A 21,869-nucleotide genomic window follows, 5' to 3' on the forward strand; every position below is an offset into this window, starting at 1 on the left:
GGGGTGGGGCAGTGCCCAGTCCAATCAAGAGAGACACTGGTCCATTAAGGGGTGATCCCATCCTCAGGAAATGTGGTGATGAGATGTCCTGACTGCCTCAGTATGAAGTGCAAAGGACAGAAAGGGTTAGTAGTTTGTCTAGGGGATGCTCTGACAGCCAGAGCAGGAAGATGGTGCATGCAATATTGTGACTGGTAAGCAATGGTAGAGGTGTTGCTGATAGAAGTGGGTGCAATGGCAGTGGTAGAATCGAGAGATAGCAGAGAGAAAATGGTTGTATTTGCCCTTGCAGAGTGCATAAGGTCATTAACTTTGCTGCATTGCAGCTCATTCCATAAGACCATAAGGCAAAGGAGTGGAAGTAAGGCAATTAGGCCCATCGAGTCCACTCCGCCATGTAATCATGGCTGGTTGGCATTTCAACTCCACTTCCCCGCACTCTCCCCGTAGCCCCTGATTCCTTGTGAGATCATGAATTTATCAATCTCACCCTTGAAGACATTTAATGTCCCGGCCTCCACTGTGCTCCGTGGCAATGAATTCCACAAGCCCACCACTCTCTGGCTGAAGAAATGTCTCCTCATTTCCATTCTAAATTGACCCCCTCTAATTCTAAAGCTGTGCACATGGGTCCTCGTCTCCCCGCCTAAAGGAAACAACTTCCCAGTGTCCACCCTTTCTAAGTCATACATTATCTTGTGAGTTTCTATGAGATCTCCCCTCAACCTTCTAAACTCTAATGAATACAATCCTAGAATCCTTAGCCGTTCATCGTACGTTAAACCTACCATTCCAGGGATCATCCGTGTGAATCTCCGCTGGACACACTCCAGCACTAGTATATCCTTCCTGAGGTGTGGGGCCGAAAATTGGACACAGTATTCTAAATGGGGCCTAACTAGAGCTTTATAAAGTCTCAGAAGCACATCACTGCTTTTATATTCCAAACCTCTTGAGATAAACGACAACATTACATTCACTTTCTTAATCACGGATTCTACCTGCAAGTTAACCTTCAGAGAATCCTGGACCAACACTCCCAGATCCCTTTGTACTTCTGCTTTTTGAATTTTCTCACCATTCAGAAAATAGTCCATGCCTGTATTCTTTTTTCCAAAGTGCAAAACCTCGCATTTGCTCACGTTGAATTTCATCAGCCATTTCCTGGACCACTCTCCTAAACTGTCTAAATCTTTCTGCAGCCTCCCCACCTCCTCAGTACTACCTGTCTGTCCACCTATCTTTGTATGTTCGGCAAACTTTGCCAGAATGCCCCCAGTCCTTTCATCCAGATCGTTAATATATAAAGTGAACAGCTGCAGCCCCAGCACTGAACCCTGCGGGACACCACTTGTCACTGGTTGCCTTCCGAAAAAGAACATTTTATCCCAACTCTCTGCCTTCTGTCAGACAGCCAATCCTCAATCCAAGCCAGTAGCTCACCTCGAACACCATGGGCCCTCACCTTACTTATTCAGCAGCATCCCCTTGAGGCACCTTATCAAATGCCTTTTGGAAGTCTAGATAGATAACATCCACTGGATTTCCCTGGTCTAACCTACTTGTTACTTCTTCAAAGAATTCTAACTGGTTTGTCAGGCACGACCTCCCTTTACTAAATCCATGCTGACTTGTTCTAACCCGACCCTGCACTCCCAAGTATTTAGAAATCTCATCTTTAACGATGGATTCTAGAATTTTACCAACAACTGAGGTTAGGCTAATCGGTCTATAATTTTCCATCTTTTATCTTGATCCTTTCTTAAACGAGGGGGTTACAACAGCAATTTTCCAATCATCTGGGACTTTCCCTGACTCCAGTGACTTTTGAAAGATCACAAGCAACGCCTCCGCTATTTCCTCAGCCACCTCCCTCAGAACTCTAGGATGGAGCCCATTGGGGGCGAGGAGATTTATCAATTTTTAGACCTTTTAGTTTTTCTAGCACTTTCTCTTTTGTAATGCCTACCCTACTCAACTCTGCCCCCGACTCTCCTTAATTGTTGGGATACTACTCATGTCTTCCATTATGAAGACTGATGCAAAGTGCTTAAGTTCTTCAGCTATTTCCTTATCTCCCATCACTAGCCTTCCAGCATCAATTTGCAGCGGCCCAATGTCTACTTTTGCCTCTCGTTTGTTTCTTATGTATTGAAAGAAACTTTTACTATCATTTCTAATATTACTAGCTAGCCTACCTTCATATTTGATCCTCTCTTTCCTTATTTCTCTCTTTGTTATCCTCTGTTTGTTTTTGTAGCCTTCCCAATCTTCTGATTTCCCAGTGCTACTGGCCACTTGATAGGCTGTCTCTTTTTCTTTGATACACTTCCTGCCTTCCTTCGTCAGCCATGGTTGTCTAATTCCCTCCCCACCGATAATATTTCTTTTCTTTGGGATGAACCTTTGTACTGTGTCCTCAATTACACCCAGAAACTCCTGCCATTGTTGCTCTACTGTCTTCTACACTAGGCCCTGCTTCCAGTTGATTTTTGTCAATTCCTCTCTCATGCCCCTGTAATTACTGTTATTTAACTGTAACACCATTACATCCGATTTTGCCTTCTTTCTTTCAAACCGCAGACTGAACTCCACCATACTATGATCGCTGCCTCCTAAGTGTTCCCTTACTTTAAGATCTTTTATAAAGTCAGACTCATTACATAACACTAAGTTCAGAATAGCCTGCTCCCTTGTGGGCTCCATCACAAGCTGTTCCAAAAAGCCATCCTGTAAACATTCCATGAATTGCCTTTCTTTGGATCCACCGGCAACATTATTCACTCAGTCCACCTGCACATTGAAGTCCTCCATGACCACCATGACCTTGCCTTTCTGACATGCCCCATCTATTTCCCGGTGCATCTTGCGCCCCTGGTCCTGATCACTGTTAGGAGGTCTGTATATAACTCCCATTATGATTTTTTTGCCTTTGTGGTTCCTCAACTCCACCCACACAGACTCCTCATCCTCTGACCCTATGTCATTCAGTGCTGTAAATTTAATTTCATTCTTAACTAACAAGGCAACGCCGCCCCTTCTGCCCACCCCCCTGTCTTTTCGATAAGTTGTAATTCCTTTTTACCAGGGACACCACACTGAACCAGGTGGCAACTTAAGACCAGGTTGGCAACATTTGAATTGGTGCAATGTTGGGATTTAAATATGGAACCAGTGAGAACACTTTAAGGTCTCAGCATCAATGGGCACCTCTGCTGCTGCTAAGCAGAAGACTGAGCGAGAAAATCACCACACAGTTGTGTTGCATACTTAATAAAGTCAGCAGATTAAAATTGCGTGAGAAAAGCTGCTGTCACCCACTGATAGAAAGACTCTTTGAAACTCCCTGAAATTGACACTGAGCTAAATTTTAAGGAAACTCAGTGCTTCAGTCTCCGAGTCAATTAGAACATGACTGAACAGAGTTTTGCGGGAAATGTCGCTACTTCGAATGCTCACTTTGCTAACTGTCTTTTTCCTTTTTCTTCCTATATTCTTTTGCTCTCTTTTCTGTCAACCTTTCTTTTCTCAAGATACGTACCTTTTCTTACACCAATAGACATTACCATGCCTTTACAATTTGTCTTTCTGATAGAGGGCTGGAGCAGCAAGCTGTTACTGCTCTGACTTCCGTGTTGAGAACTGTCACTATCTGGTTTCTATATAATGGCTGGGAGAATTGAAAACTGCACATCCAATGCACAAGACAACTTAATAGTGAGGATGTTAATGTATGCTAATACATGCAAATTTGCCTCCTGCCACTCACTTGAGAGAAGCTTATCTCGTCACTCTACAACTGGTTGGAAAATTGGTCTTTCTGTTTTTGATGCCATCAAGTTCCTCACTGCTCATGTTCTGCATTTCTCCCAACACTTTTCCCAATATCCAAGTCATCAGTGCTTGGGAAGACTGTGCCCTCTGTCTTTGACATTGGCATTAATGTATGTGGGAGAGTAGGAATCTGTGTTCACAACTTTACTCCCATGAGTAACTGTCATGAAGCAATCCATTTTGCAAGGAAGAGGATCTGCAACTCAAGACTGCTGTACGAAAATCCTCTTTCTTTTAATTCAAATGATTCTGTAAACCCTTGAACTCTGAGTTTGAGAATTCAGGACTGTTAACTGATAGCACAAAAACAAAAACTACATGGACAAAAATATTATTTCAATACAAGTATCAGTATTTATATGTGGCCAAGTAAATGTTTCACTTCAATCCACTTTGATTATGAATCTACTACTATTATGAATGTCTTCCCTTCACATTCAGACAAATCTATTCTTATGTATTTCTGTGACACTGCAGGAAAATACAATGTTAACAGTAGTACTTCAATTTCTGAATAATACATGATACATCTGTGTTATGTTTTCCAATTTTTCTCGTGAGACCTGACCACCAAATTGAATACTGTGCTCTGGCTTGCACTTAGTAATATCAAAGTTACTTTGTATCATTTCAAGTTTCAGTTTTCTTGAGTTGACTATTCAATCATTGTGAGATAGTAAATTTTGACCATTGCCAACTGTGCTCTTTGTTTGAAATATGGTCTCAAGATAGAGCTATGTGCCATATATGTTGGCTATCCTCTAATAAAACAAAATTATCCTACTTTTATTCCTCATCTTATTTTAAGCCCCTTTGATTTAATTCCTCATAAAATTATTAGTAATGTATGGACTATTACAAAACCAAACTCCTCAAGTTCTTCCACAATTCATGGTTGTATTATTCTCAATTCGCTGTTTCAATGCATGATTGTGTATCTGCTCCATCCTGTTGTTTCCTTGAACATTTACCATATAAGTATCAAACCTCTTAAACATTTGCACTCTTGACAGCATTGCAGCAAGCCCCTTTGAATTCAGTAAATTGACAAAAGCTTGTGGTCTGTTTCCTTCATACAGTGAAGACATAAGACGTGGTCAGCAAATTTCTCAAATGCTGACATCTGTGCAGATGCTTTCTTTACATCTACTGCACATCCCTTCTAATTATCTGTTACTAACTATGATATGTAACAGACTGTATTTCCATCTGTTTGTACCATATGAAACAGTACTGACCCTAATCCTGTACAGAAGGGTCTGCTGCTATATTGCAGATAATTTCAATGTGTAATATGCTGATATTTCTGATGACATCAAGTTTTTTTTCAAATGATATCTGATGTGCTTCTTTCCAACATCATTCATTGTTTTGGCCTAAGGATAGAGCTCAACATGCCAGGACACCAGTCAAGATTTATTTATGCCACTTGCTCCACCAATCCAATAATCCTCTGTGACTCCTCACTGTTCCTCAGGGCCTGAAATTCTTTGATGACTTCAATGAATGAAGATTTGTTCCTGATGATACTCACTCTGTAACCAAACACATTTTTGCTGCTGGTGAAAAACTCACATTTACTGCTGATTGTAAATCATGCCTCTTCTCAGCACTGGTTTCATGACATACTCAGACTTTGTAGGCCTATGTCTCAGCATGTAATCCACATGGCTAACAACTCAAGGTTTTTTGTCAGCCTTCTGAAGTATTTGGCGTTATTCTTTGAAAAATCGTGTGCTGGTGTTCTTCCAAAGGATAATCTGTTAAAACAAAATCTTCCGAATGGTATTATAAACATAGTGAGAAATTTGCACTCCTCTTATACTGATGTTTGCAAAAATCCCCAATTCGCATCTAATTTCAAAAAATTAGGTTTTTCCCCAATTTTCCTAAACTCCCATCTGTTGATACCATGATAATAAAATGTGAGGCTGGATGAACACAGCAGGCCAAGCAGCATCTCAGGAGCACAAAAGCTGACGTTTCGGGCCTAGACCCTTCATCAGAGAGGGGGATGGGGAGAGGGAACTGGAATAAATAGGGAGAGAGGGGGAGGCGGACCGAAGATGGAGTCTCCATCTTCGGTCCGCCTCCCCCTCTCTCCCTATTTATTCCAGTTCCCTCTCCCCATCCCCCTCTCTGATGAAGGGTCTAGGCCCGAAACGTCAGCTTTTGTGCTCCTGAGATGCTGCTTGGCCTGCTGTGTTCATCCAGCCTCACATTTTATTATCTTGGAATTCTCCAGCATCTGCAGTTCCCATTATCTCTGTTGATACCATGAGATGTTTTTCTCTTTTCAGAGCTTTATCGAGTTCTATTGAGGTTAACACATATTCTTCCAGAACAGTTTGGCTTTGGAACCTAAGAAGGGTATCTCAATATTTTGTGAATCTTCAACTTCATGAATTCTGATTTCTTTTTAAACTTTGCACGTTCTCTGATTTTTTTTCTTGTTGCAACAAACTAACTGAATATTTCCCATTCTTTTGCACCAATGGCATCACATGTCCTAATCAGGCTAATTCCCACACCTGTCTTCTCTTCTGCACCAGCAACAGCTCATCTGGGCTTCAGCAATGAATTATTTTGATGCTACAACTGTCTCATTCTCTGTATTTTCCTTTTTTTCTATCTGATGAATTCCATTTCTTTCGAATCTAGGCTGTCACAGACAGTCCTTTGATTACCAACAGTTTCTGCCTCCTGATTTCAGCCTGCCCACTTAATTGGAACACATTATCATTGTCTTATTGGGACTGCAAATTACCTGGTAATGCATCATTCATTACTTCAGCAAATATTCTGTCATGAGTTCTGATGTGGAGGTGCCTGTGTTGGACAAAGTCAGAAGTCACTTGATACCACGTCATAGTTCAATAGATTTATTTGAAATCGTTTATTTATTTGAAGAACATCACCTGACAAAGGATCAGTGGTCTGAAAGCTTGTGATTTCAAATGAACCTGTTGGACTATAGCCTGATGTTGTGTGACTTCTGACTCCATCACAAATTAGCTTATCTATCAGATTACCAGTCTTCTGCTGATCGGTACAAATCATTAAAAAATATATTGGTACTTTTCCCGTATCTCTGGGTACATTTGTTGAATTTTTAATGTTCCACAATGCTCCTCATACCATAAGTGAAATATGTTTCTAGTACACCAAAAACTTTGGCATTTGTGGCTTTACCCTCATTAATCCCCAGAATCAGTAAAGTGTCGTCAGCACAGTCACCAATTGCATACCAAAATGGACTGATCTGCTCGCAGATGGTTCTATTTTGACCATGCCTAAACCTGATTTAGGCCTGCAGTTTTTGCAAGACTCCAGAAGAGGTGAAGACTTTGAGACTTAAGAAATACTGCCACAAAATCTTATTGCATCGTTTGGCTAGAGTAGTTTCAATACTTCTTGAAGACTACTAGCTTCAAAACACCCAAATTTATTGCAACATATTTACAGTTATGAAAAGACTCCTCTTTGTGGGACTTAGTTCAATATACTCCATTAAAAGACCAATTCAAACATTTTACAGGTTTCTGTTCTCTGTAAACAGGCTTAAAGGGGATACAATAAATACAGGAATAATTTGGATAAAGAAATTTTCAGTTCTAGAAACTGGAATATCAAGCTCCTACCCAATGGATTCAGTAGGTTGAATGCCATAAGGAAAGTTACGTAAGTATTTGAAGGAGAAAACAGTGAAATGTTTTACAGATTAGAACTGAGTGGATTAGGGTCAGAGAGAAGGCAGTCATGGAGTTTAAACTCAGGCATGAAGCGACTGTGCTAAGTGGCCTGTTCATATTTTGTAGGTTTTATGTAACTGTATGTAAAGATGCAGATTAAGTTACTGCAGTGATGACATATCATAACTTATTTCGCAGCTTTACGAATTTTCAGATGAATTTCAGCCTGTTTGACATTTAATGGAAATTTCAGCAAAAATGTGGTTTCAAATTAATTTTGTTGCTAAAAGTGGACAGGAGTAATTTTGTCCTGACCTGTGCTATGTTCAGTCATTATAAAATGCGATCCTAGTGTCTTGTGATAGGATATCAACAGTCTTCAGAATTACTCAATTCGCTGTTTGAAGTATTGACACATAGCTGTTCGGGCTTGTGACTCAATCACTTGTGCTGGCAGCTGAGTCTGCTGAAAATTTATTCTGGAACAAAATTATGTTCAAAGGAAAAATGGAAAGAATTTTCTATTATATATCTGGTATAGAAAATCATTTTTAAAGTAATCACCTCAAGTTTTGTTTCACATTTCATGCTCATCTTTCCTTGAACAGTAAATATTTATTTCTTAGATGCATAAAACTTAGTTTTTTTTCACTTCTAAGATGCATGATAGTTGCACTGTAGAGTATTTGACATTTTCTGCTATATTTCCAGAACAAAGTAAGAATGAGCAACAAGCACTTTATATTCCTGTATACACAACTGTGAAAAATAATCTGAATTGGTTTCCTCCAGCATTGTCTTCAGACTGTGATTTGTCTGCAGTTTGTATATCTTGCTTGATTTCATTTCCTGTTCTATGTTGCTGTCAATTCTCATTATTAAAAACTCACAGCAGGGAAAGCTCTCTTAATTACTGATCCATAGTCTTCCCGCAGTAATTATTCACCACATGTGCAAAATTAATCTTAAATGTATCTATTCTTCTAGATTTTTTATTTGCCAGTAGCAGTCCATTGCAATGGGGATATTAAGAACACTGTCAGCATTCTATATTTACAACATTGTTGATTTATTATCTGCATAAATTATACTGTCCTCTCAAAAAAAATTTTCCCCATATTTTTCATGAGGTTGCTTAGAAGACAATAGATGTTTCATGGTAAAAATGGTACTTTAGCTCAGTGAAATGCTGAACATATTGCTGTAATCAAGATGCAAAGTCAAGTGTAACCCTACAAAATTGTGCTCTGAGTTCAGAGCTTCATCACTGGGAATTCAAGAAACAGATGAATAGGCAACAAAGTGGATTATGTATCTAAGTTACCAATAAATAGTTAGGCCTTACACAATTTCATTGTAAGTATTGTACACACTATTCAAAGATGAGTTTCTGTCATTCCAAAAATTGCTATGTAAGCTGAGAATTCCTGATTCAAAACAGATCATATCCCACATGTTAATACATGTCAGCCAAAACATCTACCTATCTACTAGCTATTTGTTCAAATATTGAAGCTTTTTCTAGACAAATATCAGACTATAAAACCAGCATGATAACAGTGAAAGACAGAGCAGACTCGATAATGTTAATGGCCGGATAGATAAAAAGAGAGGACTGGATGTAATATATTGGATTTTCAGAAGACTTTGATAAAATACCCCACATTACATTCCTTAAGAAGATAAGAGTTCATGGCGCTAGAGTTATTATATGAGCATGGATAGAGGATTGGATAACAAATGTGAAACAAAGAATTGGGATAATGGGACATATTCAAGATGGTAATGGGTAACTATTGGATTACCACAGGGATCAGTGATAAGGTCAGAATTACTTGCCACATTTCTTCATGACTTGCATGAAGAAAGTAATAGCCAAAGTTGCAGATGACACAAAAATTAGAAACAATGACACAAAGAGAGTGGGCAAAAATTTGACAGATGTGATATAATGCTGGGAAATGTAAGATTCTGCACTTTTGGCAGGAAAACTAGAGCAGCTGAGTATAATATAAATGGAGAAAGACTGCAGAAAGCTACAGACAAGTGTGAGTCCCTATGAATGAATCAAACAAGCTAACATCCAAGCTCAGCAGGGTAATAGGATATGAAAATGCAATATTGCCCTTATTTCAAGGGGAATAGTGCATATAAGTAAGGGGGTGTTGCTAAAACTACAAAAGGCACAAATCAGCCATAGGTGGAATGTTATGAATGGTTTTGGGACCCTGATCTGAGAAAAGATATGCCACTAATAGAGACAGTTCAGAGAAGGTTCAATTTGTAGATCCTGGTAATGGAGGGATTTTCTGCTGAAGAAAAGTTGAGCATGTTGGATCTGAATTTATTGCAGCTGAGGAGAATGAGATCAAATGTGATTGAAGCATACATAATTATTTGGGGGTTTGCTAGGATTTGTGAGAATGTTTCCTGTTATGGAAGAGTCTTGGACCAGAGGGTATAAACTCAGAATGAGGCGTCACCTACTTAATGAGATGAGGAGGAATTCCTTACAGTCATAGAGTCTTACAGCATGGAAACAGAATTTCGGTCCAACTCATCTGCACCAACCAGATACCCCGTTCTGACCCTTGCCAGCATTTGGCCCATATCCCCTAAACCTTCCTATTCAGACACCCATCCAGATGCTTTTTAAATGTTATAATTGTATCTGCCTCCAACACTTCTCTGACAGCTCATTCCATGCAGGCAGTACCCCCTGCATGAAGAAGTTACCCCTCAGGTCCTTTTTAAATTTTTCCCCTCTCAACTTAAACCTATATTTCTTACATGGTAGTAAATCTGTGAAAATCTTTATCACAGGACGCTAATGCCAGGTATGGAAGAATTGTCTTAGGAGGGGAGATTGAGTGGGTTGGGCCTGCACTCATTGGAATTTCCAAGAAAAAGAGGTAACCTTATTGAAAGATATAAGATTCTTCGGAGACTTGACAGAGGAAATGCAGAGAGGTTTTTCCCTTTGTGGCAGAGTCTAGGACCAGAAGGCATTATCTCAGAATAAGGGGTCACACATTTAAGACACAACATTTGAGACATATGAGGAATTTCTTCTCTCAGAGGGCAGTGATCTATGCAATTCTTTACTGCGGAGAGCTGTCGAGGCTATGTCAGGAGATAAATCCAAGACTGAATAGTAATAGAAGTGTGAGGTGATGCATTTTGGTCAGAAGAATATCAAAAGACAGTTTAACATAGGAAGTACAATTCTATCGGAGTTCAGGTGCAGAGGGATCTCAGAGTTAATGTGCCTAGATCATGAAAGATAGCAGAACAGGACAGTGTAATTAATAAAACATGCAGTGCTCTCGGCATTATCAAAAGCAGGGAAGTGATGTTGAACTTCTACAATATGCTTGTTAGATCTCAGCTGAAATACTATGTAAAGCTGTGGGTGCCACATTATGGGAAAGATGTAAATGCATTGGAGAGAGTACAGAAACTAGTTATAAGAAAGTTTCCAGGAATGAAGAACTTCAGTTATGAGAAATCAATGAAGAGATTGAAACTGTTCTCTTTGAACAGATGACTGCTTAAAGGTGCTTTGATAGCAGTTTTCAAAATCATGAGTGGGCTGCATAGAGAATCATAGAATTATGGCATCATACATTACAGAGGAGGCCTTTTGGCCAATCGAGTCTGCATCAAGTACTGAGGGTATGGAATGCAGTGTTTGCAAATGTGGTGAAATAGGTTCAGTTGATTCATTCAAGAGGGCATTAAATAATTATTTGGATAGAAATGGTGTGCAGGGACATGGGGGAAAGGCAGAATATTGGCACAAGGTGTTAGAATTAGGAATTACATTTAGGGGAATTAGGCAGTAACTGGAGAGTGAAGAATGATGACATTATTTTGAGGGCAATTCCACATCTGGCTTGATGGAATCTTTTAAAGGTCAGTTGATTAGAGTTAGGACAAGCATGTTACTATGAAAGTGATGGCTAAGGATGGCAAAACTCGAGAACCTTGGATGACAAGAGAAATTGAGAGCTTAGTGAAAGGGAAAATTGAAGCGTATATAAACCTTACGAAACTGAGGATAGGCGAAGCCCTCAAAGAATACAAAGATAGCAGGAAAGAACTCAGACAAGGAACCGGGAGAGATAAAAAGGAACATAAAATGTTTTTGCAAACAGGATAAGGAAAATCTCAAGATGTTTTATACATATATAAGAAGCAAAAAGGTAGCTAGGGAAAGGATAAGTCCATTCAGGGACAAAGGAGGGAACTTATGCATGGAGCCGGATGAAGTGGGTGAGGTCCTCAATGAATACTTTGCATCGACATTCACAAAGAAGAAGGACATGATGAATGGTGAGTCTTGGGAGGAGTATATTGACATTCATATAAAAAAGGAAGCACTGGGTGTTTCAGAAAGCATTAAGGTAGACAAGTCACCCTGCAGATTCTCAGTTCTATGCTCTCTGCTCAACACCTCACACTGCAGTCAGTCTTGCCCCAGCTCAGGGCCTCTCTCTCTCTCCCAGGCCTGCAGAGGATCTCTACTGGAAAAGAAAAAGCCCCAGTCCTGTCGAAAGCTTTCAATCTGAAACTTTGACCTTCCTGTTCCTTGGGTGCTGTCTGACCTTTCTGCTTTTCCAACTTCAACTCTATTGGCTCTGGCTTCTAGCATCTGCAGTCCTTACTGTCTCCAAGTCACAGGACCTGATGGAATCTATCACAGAATGCTGAGGGTAGGCAGGTGAGGAAATTGCTGTGACCTGGTCTGAAATATTTCATCACAGGTGAGGACCCAAAGGACTGGGAATAGCTAACAGTGTTCCTTTGTTTAAGAAGGGCTGCAGGGATAATCAGGGAAATTACAGGGTGGTGAACCTTAAATTAGTGGTCGGGAAATTATTGGATAGGATTCTTACCAAGAAATTTTCCTCACATTTGAAAAAATATGGACTTATTAGCAATAGGCAGCAGGGCTTTGTGCAGGGAAGGTTGTGTGTCACAAACTAGATTGAGATTTTTGAGTAAGTCACAATGATGATTGATGAGGGCAGGACAGTAGAAGTTGTCTACATGGATTTTAGCAAGGCCTTTAACAAGGTCCCTCATGGCAGGATAATACATAAGGTAAGGTCACATGGGTGCCACAGTGAACTGATAAGATGGAAACAGGTCGAGCTTGGCCATAGAAGGTAGAGAGTTGCAGTGGAAGAGTACTTTTCTGACTGGACATCTGCAACCAGAGATTGGGAGTGGGACCCATGCTGTTTATAATTATATGCAGGTGAAAAGTATATAGTAAATGGCAGTTCCCCATAGGGCATACATTTAAAGGTAAAACAAGAAAAGTTTAAAGGAGATGTGAAAAGAACTGTTTTTTTGCACACAGAATGATAAGTAGCTGGAATGTGCTTTCCAGAGATGATAGTGGAGGCAAATACAACAGCAACATTTAAAAGGCATCTCGGCAAATACATGAATAAGCAGAGAATAAAGTTATACAAACCACTTAGAGGCAAAAGGTTCTTAGTTTTGCAAGGCATCCTGTGTCAATGCAGTCCTGTTGAGCCAACAGGCCTGTTCCTGTGCTGTACTATTTGTAGTTCTTTGGAGCAGGTATGGTGGGCTGAATGGCCTCCTCCTGCACCATAACAATTCCATAATACTTTGAGTAGACAGATTTCTAATTCATAAAGGAATAAACGATTATGAGGGAAAAGCAGGAAAGTGGAGTTGACGGGTATCAGATCAACCATGATAGCGTTGAATGACAGAGCAGACTCAATGGGCTGAATGACCTATTTCTGCTCCTGCATTTTTGGTTTTATGGTCTTACAGTCTTAAATGGAGGCAAATTTGATTAGGATATCAATGCTAAATAATTTTCCAGAATATGTAAGGGTTTTATGGAAAATGGAATAACACTTCTTTGTTGTGTTGCCCTCATGGCTACGAGGATAAATGTAACATCCAGCATACCAAATGGCTAAATACAAAGTTTACTCCATTACTTGTGTTAAAGTTTCGGCCCACAGATAATATGAGGTCCTCAAAAGCCTTGGTTCAGCAAAGAGCACAAAATGAAAGAGGGCTGCCGATCTGATCATTTCACTGTAACTTACGTTGTATGAAAATGGGACAGAGCTCAGATATGATGTTCCGAGTTACAAGTAATGTGGCAGTGGTCACCATTTAAGCCAACACAATATAATGCTTGCCAGGCACAACCCAACACAAGACATCTTTGCTGGGTTCCTGGGTGGAGTGGGGGTGAAGAAAAACAGACGGGAAATTTGAAGAAGCAAAATAACTTTTCATTTCAACAGCTAAATTTCACTCTTTAAATTTAATGTTGGAAATGATAACCTCAGTTTTAGTTTAATCAGCATCTAACATGGTTTAATTTCTTTCATAAAACTTTTCTTTTTCTTTGCAAAGGGAACTCCAGATTTGAACAATTCCTTTTTCACCAGAGAAACTCATGCCCAAACCATGTGCCAAATTAGGCACTATGGAATATCTAACATTATATCCTTCTCAATATTGAAATGCAGTGTGCCCAAAATAATTTAAATTGTCAGCTAAGGAAGTTACCAAATTGTAAGCCATTGACTGTACTTCAAAAGTAATCCATTTCTGAAATGGATTTTGGAACGTCCTGAGAGTGTGATAAAATGCTAAATAATGTACGCAGTCTGATCAGCTCCACATTTCCAATATCCTCATTTTTAATTTCAGAATTCCAGCATCTGTATTATTTTTCTTCTATATTGTGTTCTTCCTTTAATGACCCATTCTGTGAAATACTTTATTCATTTGAAGGATAAAATATTTAGTCATCTGATCATTTTGTTTTGCATAAACTAATTCAACGCACAGAGGAGAATTATTTTTAATTCTGACAATCCTACAGAAAATAATCTGATAAAACAAGATCATTTCCGGATAGAAATTGGTTTAATTAACTGGAATAGGGGAGAAATGAGTCTTTGGAAACAGTTAGAAATTTACAAAAGCCACTACACAAATCTGTAAATGAACCGAACACGAGTAGATGACATTTAACAATAAAGCATAACGTACTTCACACAAGAGAAAAAAATTGCTTGAACCATGGGTGCAGCTGATTGGGATAAAGGTGTGTAAAGATGCTAACATTTCATATGACTATGACCCATGAATAAATAAAAAAACTACATTATTGAAATTATTGGAGTATAAGACACCGAAAGTCATGCTAAAACTGAAATGTCAGTTTTGACAAGTTCAGTTACCAAGACAAAGATACCAACAGCTCTGAGAAAATTCCAAAATCTGTTCTTTCAATCAACTTTACATAGACTTAATTATTTGAATAACTGTGAATATTTCCAAAATCCTTTAACATTTGCTGAGCTTATCTAATTGTATGTTATGCTATTCTAGACTCACATTTTGATTCTATCGTAATAATATATTAGTATATAGCACTTTTCCATATAGAAAATATTTCAAAGATATAATGATAAAAAGATAACAAGGTGTAGAGCTGGATGAACACAGCAGGCCAATCAGCATCAGAGGAGCAGTAAAGCTGACGTTTCGGGTCGAGACCCTTCTTCAGAAAATGCTCCTCTTTCCTGCTCCTCTGATGCTGCTTGGCCTGCTGTGTTCATCTGGCTCAACATCTTGTTATTTCAGATTCTCCAGCATCAGCAGTTCCCACGATCTCAAATGAAAGAAACAGCTGTGCCAAAGTGTATATTTGAAAAAGTTACTTAATGCTTGATAGAAGACATAATTTTTCAGGAGGAATTTAAGTGGTAAGAGATAAGTGAAGAGGTGGGGGTGTTGACAGAGGAAATTCCACAAGATGAGGACAAATTATAGAATGCTGAGATGCAGAGAAGAGATGAATTCACAAGAAACCAAAATTGGAAAATAAGAGTATGCAGGAATTGTCAGGGAGAAGATCACAGAGATAAGGAGGAGTGCATCATTGAGGCATGTAAACATTAAGACGTGAATTTTAAATTTAAGTCACCGGCAGATCCAGGAGCCAGGATTGGGCATCAAGTACAAGGATGACAGATAAATAAGATCTAGCACAGGACTGGATAAGGGTTGCACAGTTTAGACTGAAACAAAGTTTACAGTGGGTGGTGAATGGCTGGTGTGTCAGAATAGCATTTGAATAGTCAAGGTTAAAGGTGATAAATGTAAAAACATTGGCTATAGCATTAGAGGGACAGTGATAGGACAGGATGTTGGCACCATAATTGTTGTGGAAATCAGCAATCTTAGGAATGGAAATCATAAAATCTAAAACTCTTCTCGTGTCTAAAAGAATGCAAAGAAAATCTGATTCATCGTGAAACAGGGAGGGAAATAAAACTGGTTACAAGGCTAAAATTAATGTCTTTGGCATTCCCAACATTTATCTCCAGGAGACTGGATGCTAAAGAGTAGTTTACCGACAAAGTTGATTCAGATGGGATACAGTGAAGTGCACAATTGATAGAAGTGAATACGGTTGATCTAGATGTGGAAGTGGCCCATTATTTGCAGATGATATACAGGAGAAAACTAGATACAGAAGAGGAAGGAATAAGGATAACTTCTTTCAGAATCCAAATATAACAGCCTAGGTGCAGAAAATAAGCAGTCGGATGCAGAAAATAAGCAGTCACTGCTGGCAATATTCTTCCTCTGCTCAGATTGGTGAGAACGAACAAAGTAAAAACAGTTGCATTGCACTCAGCCAAGGGTAGTCATGTTGCAGGTTATAGTGACCCACCGTGTCAAAGACTGTAGACTGGCTGGTGGGTATGATGTGAAATAATGCACAGTAATCAGGGGTTATCATTTTTGTTTTCAGTTAGAACTATTTCAATCTGACTTGGACAGAAATCCAGTCACAGAGATTCAAATCTGCATCCACAGTTAAGATGGGTATGGGTTTAGTAAGTATTGCAGACTGGAAAAGGAAAAATGAGTATTTGTTTTTCAGGATGGAACGATAATGGTAGCTCCCAAAGTGGGGTTGTAGCACCTGAGAGAGCTAATGTAGTGGGATATGTTAAGTGCTAATTTAGTTTTAATTTGTGAAATCCAGCTTGTCAATTGATCTTCGAAATCCATTTTTTATATTGCGAAATTTCTTTCAGATACATGTAAATGAGAGTATAATCAGCAATCTGATGCTTTTCAAGTTGCTTCACTGATGTAAATTTTAACTCCATTCGTTCATGTTCATTCTCTTTCACTGTATACCCTTGCCTGGAAATACCCATTAATCTTGGTTTTGAAAACCTCAACAGATTTAGCTTCCACAGTTTTTGGTAGTGGTTGGCTGGGGGTTAGGGGGTATGCCTGAGAAAGTTCAGGTTTCCACATGTGGAAGAAGTGCTTCCCAACATCACTAGTGAATGCCCAACTCTAATTGTAAGATTATGCCCCTTTGTTCTGGAGTTCCCTGAAGACAACACCTGATCAAATTTTTCAATCATCTTAAACTCCTTTATCAGATTATCTTTTGATCTTTGACATTTGAGAAAGATCAAACCTACATAAACCTATACTATTTATTTAATTCTTTTAGACCCAGCATATTTCTGGTGAATATCTGTTGCAGCTCTTCCAAGATGAATAGATTAATCAATTAAAGATTAGTTATGGACAGTCTGAATCAGAACATAGGTGCTAACTGCTGGTAGACAACAATGAATTTTAATACTGAAAATCTGAAACAAAAATGAAAAGTGCAGGTCTGTCAATATCTGTTGAGAGAAAACAAAATTAACATTTGAGTCCAATGACCCTTCTTCTGAATATTCACATATCTGACATTCCCACATCTTGATCATATTATGGAGGAAATATTGTTGGTAAAGGAGCTGAAGATAGTTGGGCCTAAGACACTTGCTGAAATGACAGAGCTTTTGCTGATATACTACAGTGATGATTATTTTGCCAGTGCTTTGTATTCTGAGGATAATCAGTTCACATGATTGAATCATCTCAAAACCAATGTTATCCATGAATTTTGTCACTACGCATCATGGGAACTGGCCGGGCAATTCCAAATTCTTGTCTCTTCACAGTGATAGATTTCTAAATTAATTTTTTCAATGTGATTATTCATCACTAATTGTCCTTGAAAAAGTGGTGGTGAGCCATTTTATTGAACTGCTGCAGTCCATGTGTTGTAGGGTAAACCATCCCACGGAAAATGTAAACAGTGAGTGATGCGTGATAACTTCATTCACAATTCAAGCAAATGTGAAACTAAGAAATTGAAATTGAAGCAAATGCACAAGTAACAAGGTATACCCTGTTATTTTTGTTGAAAATAAATGGCTATGCTCACTAAAGCCTTCTTAAGGCATACACTTCTACAAATATAGTGGTTACTGTTTACATTTTGGATCTTTAAAATTCTTAGAAAATTCAGGCAATCATCTGAAAGCATTTTTATCCACTGACTCTTCAGTGGAAAGTAAGTTCTACTCCACGTTGTGTCAAATTTGTGTTGAAAATGAGTGAAATTAATTATAAATTAGTAATATATGACCAGATATTTGATGCAGAAGTGTATCTTCTGTAAATGGATAAAATAACGATTTGAATGAAAAATGAAACCAGTTTCAAAAACAAATTGGTGTATATGTTCTTTGTATTTTTCATGACTGTGTAAGAAATTCTGGAGTTTGCAGGTTATCAAAGTCTTACTTTGCTAAATTATTTTCATTTTCTTTCTGACTGTCAAACTCAGTGAGTACGGGGACACAGGAAGGAGATTATAAAATTCAAGCCTTGGTCAGAATTATGGTTTGATCAACTTTACATTTAATTAAGAAACACGAAGGGAACAACATTACGTTAATTTTAAAGAGCACAAATTTTTTCAACTTACCTGCTTAATTTTATTTTAAACTTTGCTCCTCACCTCAGACTTAAAATGGAAAAGAATAACATGACTTGATTATTCATTAACAAACATCTAAAGAACACCTGTTGAAATAGAAAGGTCTGACAAATATTTCTTTAAAAAATGGAATACAAATGGAATTGGCTAGCTGCACAATGAAGCTGCTTCCCTTATTGAGAAAATAAATCACTCTTGGAAAAGTATGATTCTTTCTTTGATCAAAATATTATTTATTATTCGTGCGCGTTTTGTACGGTCCTTGAGCTACATGCCTTGATATGATGACTCATAGATGACGTGTGCAGGAGTACTGTTTGTAAACCTCAAGCCCATGTGCGTTCAGCCAGCATGACTTGCCAAGACTGCCTGCCAAACAGTTAGCATGCCATCTTTCTAACCTTTCCATGGGGCCTCTTTACCACGTGAGTGACAGAGCTAAACATAATTTCAGTATTAGTACGAAAAACCGGAACTATTTACCACATGCAACTACCACTCTCCCCATCAGCTGTATTTCATTTACAGATAGCTTATTTACTTCAGAATTCTGTAAATATGCTTTTTCCTGAAAAATAGCATGTTAAAAATTTAATTTGGAAGCAAAACCTTCAACTGTTTTTTAATCAGTATCAAGTAATACATCTTGCCATTCACACAGAACAAATCATCAAACATGTGTGATGCAAGTTGTCATTGTTATTGTTCGTTTACCTCTACAGTGACATCCAAACATCATGCCACTTTAAAACTTCAGCATTTTACATCGACCTCCTGACTGCAGACAAACAAATGGAAAAGTGTAGCACTTCAAATTTTAGAAAAAATAATCAAATAAAGTCTACTACTGTCAATTTATGGAGCAATGTAAGTACTATACGTGCAAATAAATAAACATTTAATTTAGTGATACTGTGAATCAGTTGCTTTTTCTAAAAAATAGGCCAAGACATACTCGACCCTTAGAAATTACAGCAAGATTATTTTGGGGGCAACTAACATTTTATCAAATTCATCAGATAATGAGCAACGAATTGCGCATTCATGAACAAATTAAATGTTTTGTTGATATGAACATTATAAAGTACATGATGCACACTGGAAAACATTATAGCTAATTAGTCGCAAAGGTTTAAATACAGACTGTTTCGCTAATAGCTTTGTAAGATTGAAATTCTCACAAAGAAAACAGCAAGATTAGCGATGCAAAAGCACGACTGAGGAATTACTTAAGACATTGGGCACACTGCAACAGCATGCTCCTCTAGACAATCCTTTTTGATAATTACATGACCAAAAAAATGTATCTGTTAACTCTTGAAACACTACTTAATCTCTCCTGTTACGTCAAACAGCAAAACAAAATCACGGAGGATGATACTCCAATTCAGAATGCAATTCCTGGCATATTTTGTTGGTTAAATTTTGAATTTATTGCATGTTTTGCAGTGTTAACATTTGAAAGAACATCAACTGATGGCAGCAAAGTACAAAGGAAGCCCAGCTGTTAATTTCTAACCTTGGTACAACTCTCCATACTGAATTAAAAACCATCTACTAGACCTTACTGAAACAGAAAAAGTACTGCAATGTTATTAAAAGTAGCCCAAAATGCTTTACACGAGTAACTTTGCGCAAAGGTTATGAACTAACAAATTCCAAATTCAGCCTAGTGCATATATGCAGAACCTGGCTATGTAAACAGAGTGTCCTGTTACACAATCCTCACCAGTATTTTCATAGATAGTCGTGTATGCTTTGATATTTTATAGCATACATAGTTTGGTGCTTCCTTTGTTTCTACAATACTCACTTTGACTTCATAGTTGTTGTACATAATTCTTGTCTTTCAGAACAAAATCTACATTACCCCATTTCCTGATAATGAAAGCTTTTGTTGGCCACACCAGGGAATTTTTTTATCACATCCTTCGTCACATTAAAAGGACAAATTCTAATTTGAATTATAATACACCAGATATGAATTTAAAGCTGTATGATGATGTTTCCCAGTTGTTCTTCACACCGTTTCCATTGGAGTCAGAGCTTTGATCTTTCTCAATTAAAATTATTTCGACATGCTAAAACTGTATTTTTCACAAAATGCAGCTAATTTACCTTTTCAGCCAGTGTTTGTTTCTTTCTCTGAGCTTTTGTATTGTCTTTGTTCCCCACCTGCAGAGAAAAAGAACCAAGCACAAAAAAATCAATTAAGAAATGAGACAGAGCAATTTAATACAAGCGAGACCATAACACTGAAAATGACAATAAAATTGAGCTGTACTCATAGTCACTGAACTAAAAGATACATTTTGCAAGCAAAGACAATTACCAATTTAGAAAATTAGTATGTTGTGAATAATTTGTAGTTTATTAATAATATAACAAAATATAACATCAAACAGAGCTAGTAACTACAGCCTTCTTTTAATTTAAATAACCTTCAAAAGCTTCTATAGATATATACCTACACTACACCCTCTATCTTGCAACACTCCTCTGAAACAGGCTCTGCTTCCTCCATCAGAGGTAGACGCTACCAGGCAGCCATCTTGCCTCCTTCTCCTTGAGCTATGTTATGGGCACCCGTGGTACATTAGGTTTTTTATCCTGACTCGAGCATCATTATCGTACTGCTGAGCGCTCTCTCCCTCTCTCTCTCTCTCTCCCTCTGTCGCTCGCTCTCTCTAACTCGAACCTTCCCTGCCCCCACTTCCCCACTACCAGTCGAGACTTAAAACGTGACAAGCATGTCCACTGCCTACTCAGACTTCTCCGGAACAACCAATCAGCAAAAACCTGGAGAAAAAGAGTGGAGGATGGGCTAGTTATGTTAGTTACTTGTCAAGTATCTTCCTAATTTAAGCTTCCTAAACAATACTACCCCTATGTGGTATCTGTGCAAGCCATCAGCATGAAATCAGCAGTAAACTGTGGACTGGAGTAGCGAACGGAAGTGCCGGCTCAATACCAGCTGCACACAGCTGAACTAAGACCCATTTCCTTATGGGTCACGTGTAAACCCCATAATTCTAGATGCATTTGGGGGAGGGTGCAAACATTGCCATATAGAAATGAGGCATTGTTTTGAATTGTTCTTTCAGGCTTTTGCCTGTTAATTTTTGGCATCAAAAATCCAACATTTTTTTTCTAAAACTACAAATTTTCTTTACACTCAGTACATTGCATAAGAAAGCTATGTCTCATACTTCACAGAATGTTGCATAAAGCCTCACATCCTGGATCAAAGGTCAAAGTTTGCTGCAATAATAGTACTGTCATATATTGTTCAATCTATGTCTGCTGCTGCAGCAATAAAAGAAGGAAGCACTGCTTAGAAACAGATTTTGCGAGACCAAGCAATCATTTTTAAGAACGTACACGCAAGCTGGAATTCTCAGGGATTTTGGATTGGCAACAAAATACTTGTACAATTTCAGCTTCTCTTTTGGCTTCAG

General features: G+C 38.4%; 1 protein-coding gene across 4 annotated transcripts in view; it reads right to left on the minus strand.

The window, feature by feature from the left end:
- The window catches only part of LOC125448142 (methylcytosine dioxygenase TET3-like), a 353,266-nt gene that overhangs the window by 260,979 nt on the left and 70,418 nt on the right, over positions 1–21,869 (minus strand). For 2 of the 4 annotated variants that reach the window (XM_048523202.2, XM_059641139.1), the window contains exon 3: positions 20,530–20,586. In XM_048523202.2, the coding sequence (XP_048379159.2) occupies positions 20,530–20,586 (57 nt within the window). Of the gene's footprint in view, positions 1–20,529; positions 20,587–20,878; positions 21,380–21,869 lie in introns of those variants that run through there. The other 2 variants (XM_048523203.2, XM_048523204.2) reach the window with 2 other exon arrangements.

This window comes from Stegostoma tigrinum, chromosome 40, assembly GCF_030684315.1.
Source record: "Stegostoma tigrinum isolate sSteTig4 chromosome 40, sSteTig4.hap1, whole genome shotgun sequence".
NCBI lineage: Eukaryota > Metazoa > Chordata > Chondrichthyes > Orectolobiformes > Stegostomatidae > Stegostoma > Stegostoma tigrinum.